Source organism: Notolepis coatsorum (assembly GCF_963971535.1).
Source record: "Notolepis coatsorum genome assembly, chromosome: 8".
NCBI classification, from domain to species: domain Eukaryota; kingdom Metazoa; phylum Chordata; class Actinopteri; order Aulopiformes; family Paralepididae; genus Notolepis; species Notolepis coatsorum.
The window spans coordinates 148319165-148329164 of record NC_140172.1 but is presented as its reverse complement, the minus strand read 5'-3'; the positions used below and the strand labels follow the sequence as shown (position 1 = coordinate 148329164).

At 42.5% G+C, this 10000-nt stretch overlaps 2 protein-coding genes across 2 annotated transcripts in view; both read left to right on the top strand.

The window, feature by feature from the left end:
- cux1a (cut-like homeobox 1a) overlaps positions 1–10000 on the top strand; it is a gene marked incomplete at its 5' end in the record, with an annotated part of 168706 nt that overhangs the window by 151017 nt on the left and 7689 nt on the right.
- On the top strand, positions 476–7356 carry LOC311233668 (F-box-like/WD repeat-containing protein TBL1XR1). The gene is made up of 5 exons (XM_084320650.1): positions 476–544; positions 2592–2719; positions 4817–4982; positions 5749–5850; positions 6644–7356. The coding sequence occupies exons 1-5, from the start codon at positions 506–508 to the stop codon at positions 6668–6670; spliced, it is 462 nt and encodes a 153-aa protein (XP_084176776.1). The 5' UTR covers positions 476–505; the 3' UTR covers positions 6671–7356.

The window sequence follows — 10000 nt, the reverse complement described above, 5'->3', positions numbered from 1 at the left end:
GTGAAAGGCCTGTTTGAGTGCTAATGAAATAGAGTAACAAAGGTTTGAACACGCTGAAGTAAAGGTTTTGTGTACTCGCATTACTTTTTACTGGTTGCCAGATGCCTGCTTTTAAGTTCCAGCTGAGATGTTGTAAAAATTCCACGGACAATTTATGTTTTACAAAGGTTTTTGTAATGTGTGTACCAGTAAATATTCTGCATGATTATCCAAAATGGCCATCCGCTGCCATTCATTTCGAGGCTCTAGTCAAAACAATGGACTTCTTCGTCTTCTTGTGTCACCTTCCCCCACTCTCAGCGCCCGTCTGAGATCGCTTTCGGAGCAGACACTCCTTGGCTACAACGGTGGTCAATCATTTTCGCCATCAGCAGTGACTGGTCAGTTCAGGGACCGTTCACAACCGGACGTGGTTGACAAAAAAAAAGCAAGTAGACTATTGTTATGTATTGTGATCTGTGTTTTTCAGAATGAAGTTAATGCCATTAAGTGGGACCCGTCAGGGATGCTCCTTGCCTCCTGCTCAGATGATATGACCTTAAAGGTAAGACGATTATGGTACCTACTGTTTAGACCCATCTCCAATTAGAGGTAATGAACAATAAAGGCTATTGCTAATTGGTATTTTTCAACCCCATTTGAAGAGTTTCACAAATTATATATATATACTAGGGCTATCAATCGATTAAATGTTTTTAATGTGTTAATCGCATGATTTGCTTACGTTACGTGAGAAAATGGTTAGGGAAAGTAATCATAAGTACTTATCAGTCACAGGAGTCTTCAATAACATTGAATGGTGATCCATTTTGTGAATAACTTTGTTCTCTAATGTAACAATATCTTTGTTGGCAGACGGCTCCTTCATTACGACATTACTGCTACGAAGCATAATTAGAGAGCATAGCGTAGCTTGACCTGTGTAACATTACTTAGTACCTGTTGCTCCGCTGGGAAAGACCATTCATCACTGTATCATTTATAGTCCATTCGGAAACATTGTATTATGGAATAAGATGTCTGATCACGTATTATTGTCCTGGTTTTAGGGCTGAGCCCGAAGGTTCGGACCTTCGTTCGTTGCATTGGCACTCAAATCTTAATTAATGGGTTCAAACCTCCGCTTAATTTTTTTTTCTGAATTTCTAGTTTTTTTTATTTATTTTACTCAAAAAATATATATCAGAATGTGATATATATCAGAATATCACAGTACTATGTTGTGTTTACAATAATTCTAAAGTCACACACGAACACAGACACAATAATAATAATAATAATGGATTGGATTTATATAGCGCTCTTCTCTGACTGACTGTTGCTCTGACTCAGAGCGCTTCACAGAGTCCATTATTCGTTCATACACAGTCATACAGGTGGTGGTAAGCTACAATTGCAGCCAGAGCTGCCCTGAGGCAGACTCACGGAAGCGTGGCGAATAATCATCGCCTACGGCCCCTCCGACCACCACCAACATTCATTCACATGCATACACATTCATACGAGGCAAGTAGGTTAAGTGTCTTGCCCAAGGACACAACGGCAATGGGATGGACATGGGCTTGAGCGGGATTCGAACCACCAACCCTTCGATCATTGGACGCCCCGCTCTACCCCTGAGCCACGCCGCCCCACAACACAGTCAGTCAACGAGTCACGTGAGGAGGGGTCACTGTCATACAACTGGAAATGAATCAAAGTTAGTCGCGCTATGCAGGTTTAGCTTGCCAACAAAGATGCCATTTTAATTTTTTTAAGATATGTTTTTTTTTTATTGTGGATAGGACAGTTTTGGAAATGTGTGTCCTGGGCCGGATTCTAACCCAGGACGCTGCGGTTTACGCTGAGTGTATGTACGTCAGGCCACGTGAGCGGATCGGCGCGGGGGAGAAATCCGCTCTTCGCTCTTTAAAGCTTGGTCCGCTCCGCTAATCGCTCATGTTGACCCCGCCCCCAAGTCGCTCTCCGCTCGCGCACCGCTCACCTTGAATCGAGCGCTCCCCGCTCCCCGCGCCAGATCGCTCGGCATATATATATATTTTTTTGGAGCATGGTGTAAATTAGCTCAAACTACAACAGTCTACACCCCCTGGGCCCCTTAACAATTGTTTGTATTGAGCCGCATTGTAATTGTACCCATTCTGCAATGTTAAATAACGTTGTTTATCCATTCACTAGCTCTACTAAGCGATGATAGCTAGCCTAGCCACAATGCTATGGTCGCGGCCATTAACGTTAGCATGTAAGCTAACGACAACAACAATGGCGTCAGATTCAGATTTCTAACATCCTGTGAGTGACAAAGCCTGAACATTGAAAATGGCCTTCATGTTTGTACATCGCCATCTGTTGCTTTGGCATTGTACTACATGCATATTACATCAGTGTTAAACCACTGTGTGAGCGAGTAGGGTCGAGCATATTATTATCGAGGATTATATGTTGTTGGCTATCTTGAATTTTTCCTACAAAATAAAATGTTATGTCTATATTTTTTAGTATGCGATTGTTGTTTTTTCTTCTTGAAAATGTGCTTTGATATTTCAAACCCTTCATTCATCATGTATTCCTTCTCTTGTCTTCTTGTCCAGATCTGGAGCATGAAGCAGGACCTGTGTGTCCACGACCTCCAGGCTCACAGTAAAGAGATCTACACCATCAAGTGGAGTCCCACGGGTCCCGGCACCGGCAACCCCAACTCCAACATCATGCTCGCTAGGTGGGAGTTTGTTCACACACAGCTCTTATACATTCAATCTTTATTTAATCTCCATAGATCTTTGAGGGCAAGCCCTCATTTATAATGATCTTGTAAATACATGTACAATAAATATACAATAAATGCTAAAATAACACAAGAGTAAGAAAAAGGAAAATAAATCTACCGGGGAGAAATGGTTGGCGATTAAGGATTTAAACTGACCAATGGATACCATTGTTGTGTTTTATTAGAGTGTATTGTAGGGTGTTTCATGTGTCGGGCAAAAGCAGATTTTCCAAGTTCATTGCAAACTGGGGACTACACAGTACTACCTGATCTGGTCCTGTAACCAATGCATGTTTTTGAAGTTCTGAGACAATGTGCTGATTCACGTGGTTGGAATATGGAGGGTGGGGAATGTGTGTATGTGTGCATGTGGACAATCTTGTCTAAGATAAGAGAAACGCCGCCATCCCCAATAGTGTGTGAGAGCTTGTGTGTTTTTTGTGTTTTGCTGAACAAGACTCTCGTCAGACCCTGGCATTCAAAGGAAACCATGTCTCAGACCAAACTCCCAGGGCTTGTAATTGTCAGTGGCCCATAGCCTTAAACCTGTGACCCAGACAGCCATGCATGTGTAAATGTTCTACTTCAAATACCACAGGCATTTATTGCCTTTGCCGACATCCCAGGGCATGCGCATATATTTCAGATGTAAAACTGTCATTATCAGCACAGCTTGTAAGGAACCCAGTAATCTTAAGTAAATGCCACCATTGTGCACAGAGCCATACATATTAAATTTACTCTGTCTTGCCTTAAATCCCTTTTCTGAGCCAGCTTTCAATTAGTAGACGAGAGCAACCACCCAGAAGATTAAACCTTACTATTAATACCCTTTGTGATGAAGGCGTGTTAATGCAAGTGAGCTTATCTTCTTCATTATCACTTGCTTTCAACTGCGTCTCGGTTTCAGTGTGACATGTTCACAGCATCTCACTTATCAAAACTACATCACACATCTCTCTTTTTTTAATTTTTTTTGGGTGAGCTGGAATAGTTTAGTTTTACTTTATTGTCCACAGTGTGGAAATGTTGTCTTTGGTCTCACCATTGAATAAACGAATAAAACAACAACAATGACAATGACAGCAGATACGTAAGCAGTCATTTGAGGCTTTATAAAAGCAGCACAATGATCTGTCAGTGCCGAGTCCGACCTCATCTTAAATAACAAACGGCATTGCTTGTTGTAATTAACAAAGAGAGGCAGAGTTGATTTTGCACACAAAAAAAGGTTAAAAAAAATTAACTTTTTTGTTTATCCTTTTTTTTTTACATAATCGAATTTTATTTTCATATTCGAATCCCATGCCCATCGAACGAAGCTTCAAAGTATTTAAGACAGCCCTAAATGCCATACAGTATAATGCTGCAATGTCTGTGGGAAAGGGCTCTTGAGTGGGGGTTGAATTGGGGCAGTATGGGGTGGTAGGATGGGGGCATTGTTCCTCTTTGCCCCACAGTGTCTCTGTTGTCGTTGACAGCTGGTGTGCCTCTTTGCCCCACAGTGTCTCTGTTGTCGTTGACAGCTGGTGTTCCTCTTTGCCCCACAGTGTCTCTGTTGTCGTTGACAGCTGGTGTTCCTCTTTGCCCCACAGTGTCTCTGTTGTCGTTGACAGCTGGTGTTCCTCTTTGCCCCACAGTGTCTCTGTTGTCGTTGACAGCTGGTGTTCCTCTTTGCCCCACAGTGTCTCTGTTGTCGTTGACAGCTGGTGTTCCTCTTTGCCCCACAGTGTCTCTGTTGTCGTTGACAGCTGGTGTTCCTCTTTGCCCCACAGTGTCTCTGTTGTCGTTGACAGCTGGTGTTCCTCTTTGCCCCACAGTGTCTCTGTTGTCGTTGACAGCTGGTGTTCCTCTTTGCCCCACAGTGTCTCTGTTGTCGTTGACAGCTGGTGTTCCTCTTTGCCCCACAGTGTCTCTGTTGTCGTTGACAGCTGGTGTTCCTCTTTGCCCCACAGTGTCTCTGTTGTCGTTGACAGCTGGTGTTCCTCTTTGCCCCACAGTGTCTCTGTTGTCGTTGACAGCTGGTGTTCCTCTTTGCCCCACACACAGTGCCTCTTTTGACTCGACGGTGCGCCTGTGGGACGTGGAGCGGGGTGTTTGTATTCACACCCTCACCAAGCACCAGGAGCCTGTCTACAGTGTGGCCTTCAGCCCTGATGGTCAGCACCTCGCCAGCGGCTCCTTCGACAAGTGTGTCCACATCTGGAACACCATGGTGAGTGTCGGAGAGGATTCAAGTAGTTGCACAGATCTGAAGAGTGCTCTAGGATACAGGATTACACTATTAGAGGCCTTTCACACCGGCCGGAGCCGGTTCCCAAACGTAATCTCGAACCGGCCGGCGCGTTCACACCGGGAATAATTGGTTCGGAACATGAAAAATCGGTGCTCAGTGTTTTCTTAGAGGGCCGAACTAAAGCCTCCGTCATGTTCCGAAACCAATTATTCCCGGTGTGAACGCGCCGGGACCTACGTTCGGGAACCGGCTCCGGCATGGAGCCCGGCCGGTGTGAAAGGCCCATCAGTGAGATGGATAAATGGGTAGAATATTTGGCTATATCTTTTGGATTTGAAACTAAATTTAGGTGATAAAAGTGTCAATGGAGTGTGTATGAAATATTGGGTTATGGAGTAGTCAGTTGTACACAGTGATGCAATGGTAAAATAAAAAGACCTTCAGTCAATGATCGTTGTAATGCCATAATCATCAATAAACGCATATATATATGTGCGTGTGTGTGTATATGTATATATATATATATATATATATATATATATATATATATATATATATATATAAATATCATTTTAATTTAAAGTTTATTGCAATAGTTGTGGAAATACCTCCAGAAAAGCTGAATTATCATGGTCTCTTATTTATTTATTTTTTTAGCCTTTATTTAACCAGGTTTGTCCCAAAGATTCCTAATAGTCCTCAGTTGAGTTGGTTGTGACATGATGGTTGTGTGTGTTGGTTTCAGACTGGAGCCTTGGTACACAGCTACAGGGGAACCGGTGGTATTTTCGAGGTGTGCTGGAACAGCACAGGGGACAAAGTCGGTGCTAGCGCCTCAGACGGATCGGTAAGCTTGAGTTTAAAGGCAAAACGTTTATTTTGACACAATATATCATTGTACATTCAATGTCCATAACTTGCAGGATTACTTGCGTGTTGCGATGAATGAGAATGAAACAATTGATGAGTCCATTGATATCCTCTATTTTGTATTGATATTGCGTGCAAAGGAAGCCTTTCCAAACAACTTGCTTCATCAACAAAAATAACACGTTCATGGTTGCGGGGCGGGGGGGTGACAGGGTTCATGGGAAATACAGTCTCATCATGAGGATTAGGCTACCAATTGTTTCGGCAAAGGTCTCATTTGTTTACTGTAATTATGCCAAGGTATCACAACCAATCTGGCAGTGGCAATATATTTTGTTGAAGATTCTCTTTGTAGTAGCTTTAAAGGACCACGTCGACATGGGAAATGCGTTATTGTATTCTCCAGAGTCATACAAGAAGATGGATACCAATTTCCTCGTGTGCGTTCAGTAGAAAGCTATCCGGCTGCAAGCTAGCCTAGTTTAAAAACAAATGAATGGAATCACATTTCTCATAATGTTGCCGTGTTCCTTTGAAGCCTCGGACTATTCAATGGTCATTATGGAGTTATTATTATTGATCATATGTACTGTATGTACATGTGCAATTTATTGTTCACTCTGTGCTTATTTCTGATAAAACTAAATGAATAATAAATAGGAAAGCAGCCGTTGCTGTAGTCCCATAACGAGTGCTGATCAACAGAGCCAAGTGTAGAAAAACATTCAAACACATAATGTTTTATTAATCCTGTTATCTCTGCCCTCCAGGTATGCGTTCTCGATCTTCGAAAATAGCATCCCGGCAGAGACTTTGAAGACAAAAATTCTGGAATGTGCAGCGAAAATGCCTTCTTCTGACATCAGCAAACACTCTCATTGGGCGAGACAGGGCTGTACGCGGGATAAGGCCCTCACAGGAACTGGAGGGACCACAGCCTCCTTGTAAAGAAACCAACTAAACTCAATGAGCATTCTTTCCCCGGATGTGTGTTTTTATGTAACGCGCACTCCCGTCGTAAGACCAAACCATGGAAAAATCTGCTGTGATAAAAATCTACAGGATTGGGACTCAGTCCAACAACCCCTTCAGTTTGGCATCGTTTCTCGGGAGGTTTCTGATGAGGAGGCGATGTGAGATCCTCTCCAGACCGCCGATCCTGCTGTTCTCCGTGCCAAGGGGCGGATTCACACACACACACACGCACACACACACACACACACACACACACACACACACACAGGTCTGGCATGTAGAGAAAGGTGTGAGTACGAAACACACCAGTGTTTTTTGGCTGTGTGTTAGGCTACACATTTACGATGGAAAAGTTGTGTTTTTAAGAACTTCTCTGAGCAGAAATGTTACTTTGTTGTCCCTAGAGACGAGAGTAACGTTATTAGTGATGCACTGGCCTCCTCACTTTTTTACAGGATGCTTAACAGTTTCTCCTCAGCGGAGACTAGTTTGTTTCAAGAGTTACTTCTGGCTGATTCCTGATTCCTTTTTTTTCCTTTTTTTTAAACAGGATTTTTGAAAGTCAAAATATAAAAGTTCCGCTATGAGGTAGCTCTTAGCTCATGCTTGTTTAACATTGATGTTGACAACAACAACAACAACAACAACAACAACAAACACCCAACAGCAACAACAACAACCTGCCAAGAACTAACTTCTCAAAGAAATGTTGAAATTCAAAAGAAACGTCGTTCTGTGACATCATCTCTACAGGAAGTGTGGTTTATAAAATAAAAACAAAAAAAAATTAAAAATGTTCTCCCTTCTGGATGTAAATTTTAATGAATGTAAAGATATGTAAATTAGCCGATACACAGATTTATATACTGTGTATATATGTTTATATACAGTAAACTTTAATGTCATTCTGTGGAGAGGTTCAGCACTGTCTAAACTCTCAACATTTTGTTATTTTTTTTTCTTTCTCTTTACTGATATTCCTTAATGAGTCTTTTTTATTTGTATTACATGCATGTCAGTTTGATTTTCTTTTTCATCATGATGTATGTTCTACTTGGCCAATCATGTATACAGTAGGTTTGTCCTGGGCGTTACATGCCGGTGAGACGAGAGATGAAGAAGTACATTATTATATATATTTTTTGGTTTTGTTTTAAGCAGTGAAAGTCTGTGCCTCCGTTGCCTGCATTCCGCCGACCACCAGGTGGACAAACTTGAGATGGGACGATAGTCATCGCGTAGCTATTTGCCTAAAGTGTCACAATTCTATGTGAACGTAGATGTCAAACCGTGTCCATGAGGACGTCATGGAGACCCAGCTGAACCTGTGTGGTCCTTGATTCAGGCAACAACCCGCTGAGTGATCAGCTAGTGACACCTTTTCATAAAGCAAGATTGTTCAGCTCTGTGTGCTTTCCTGTAATGTGTCGATGTGGGTCTCACAAGGTATTGGGGGGGTCACCTTAGGAGACGAGAGCAGGTGCAGGTTCCTCTCACACCGATGGTAGAAGTAAAGGTTTAGCACCATAGCAACCAAGGTATACTGGACCACTCTGACATGGTGTTCTGAACATTCTGACACTGGATTTTTTTTCAGATTTGTAGATCTAGTGAATTTTTTTTTTGTGAGCTTCTCTCAACGATATCAGATTGTCCATGATATCGCTCCATGTAAGAGACCAGACCCACTTAGCACAATCCCCTTGGAATAGCTTGTAATGCATTATTGTCCCGTTCATCTACCGTCTTCGGTGACTCAGCGTTTTAAGCAGGTCCCTCACAGGACCGACAGAAGCATAGCGCCTGAGTAGCAGATACCAGCTGGTTCATCAATGTGTGAGTTTGGCACCTTCCCCTGATCAGTCTACTGAAAGTCTTGTTTAAATTTCTACCCCAAAAACATGGTTAGTCGGGCAATGGTGGGTCCACTGTTTAGGTTTAGCTCCCGCTACCTGAGCGGATTGTTCAGATGTGACTTGTAATTTGAAATGCCTATATAACAAACTGGGAGTGAAAAGTTTTCCTGTTTGCAGCGGAGCAGACGCACTGTATTCATTTTGTTTTGACTTGACATGGAGTTAAGCCCTGTATGGCGAGCTCACCATTGCTTACAGCAGTGTGGTGCGAACAGCAGAAGAGACACAATCGATGGGAGTGATCCTGGCAGCTTGCCCCTGAAATTTCATGTCCACTTACCAAGTTCTAAAATAAGGACCGTATAATACTGACCCATTGATTTCCCATTACTCTCGAAGGAACAATTAGACCATTACCATGAGGTCATTGGACAAACTTTATTGACATATAATGACATTTTCCCTTTTCTGACATGTTAACACTTTCCATTAGATTTGAGTATTTGGGAAAGTCTCCGCTACCAATACCTTGTTAGTACAGTGGTTCTCAACCTGGGGGACGGGACCCTCAAGGAGGTCACAAGATGATTTGAGGGAGGGGGGTATACAAATACATTATCATGTTTATAATATCTGGTGTAGATGCAGTTTTTCTTGTGAAATAATGAATATTTGGATGTTCTAAAGCTCTACTCCAGTCTATTAAACAAGTAAAATAACCTGCATAGTAGAAACGTGTGTCAACGGTCACTATTCTGTCTACGATTGTCTATATAATGGGGTCATGAAGAGGTTTCAGGGGTTGTCAACTGCTGTGTTAGTCTAGCATTGGTATCCGTACTGGTGCATCCCTATCTGCTCACTGGTGTCTAATGTAAACACAGTATCTTCTACCTACAGTAACATGCCACCACTTTGAAATGCCTTTTTTTCTCTTCTGGTCCCTTATTATTCTTTTCAGTCCAACTCTCTTTAGAGCAACGTGAAGTGCACTTTTTCAGACGGTTGGGACACCTTGTGTTTGGATGTTGTGGAAAGTGAAAGATTATTTTTTCCTTTTCTTCTTTTTTTTTTTTTAAAGTTTTTAAACGTCATAATTGGACATTGGTGGATGGCTTGCAGTTGTCTGACGTGTTTGTTTGCCGAGAGCCATTATTGTCTGTGTCAGACTGAGAATTGGGCTGTGGTCGGTGGCCATCTTGGCAGGCTATGAGGAGCCCAGCGTGGAGTAAGTGCTGTGACAGCTAATCATCTCTCGCCTACACCCCAGTCTAGGGTGTAGTCACCCCTTGTTTC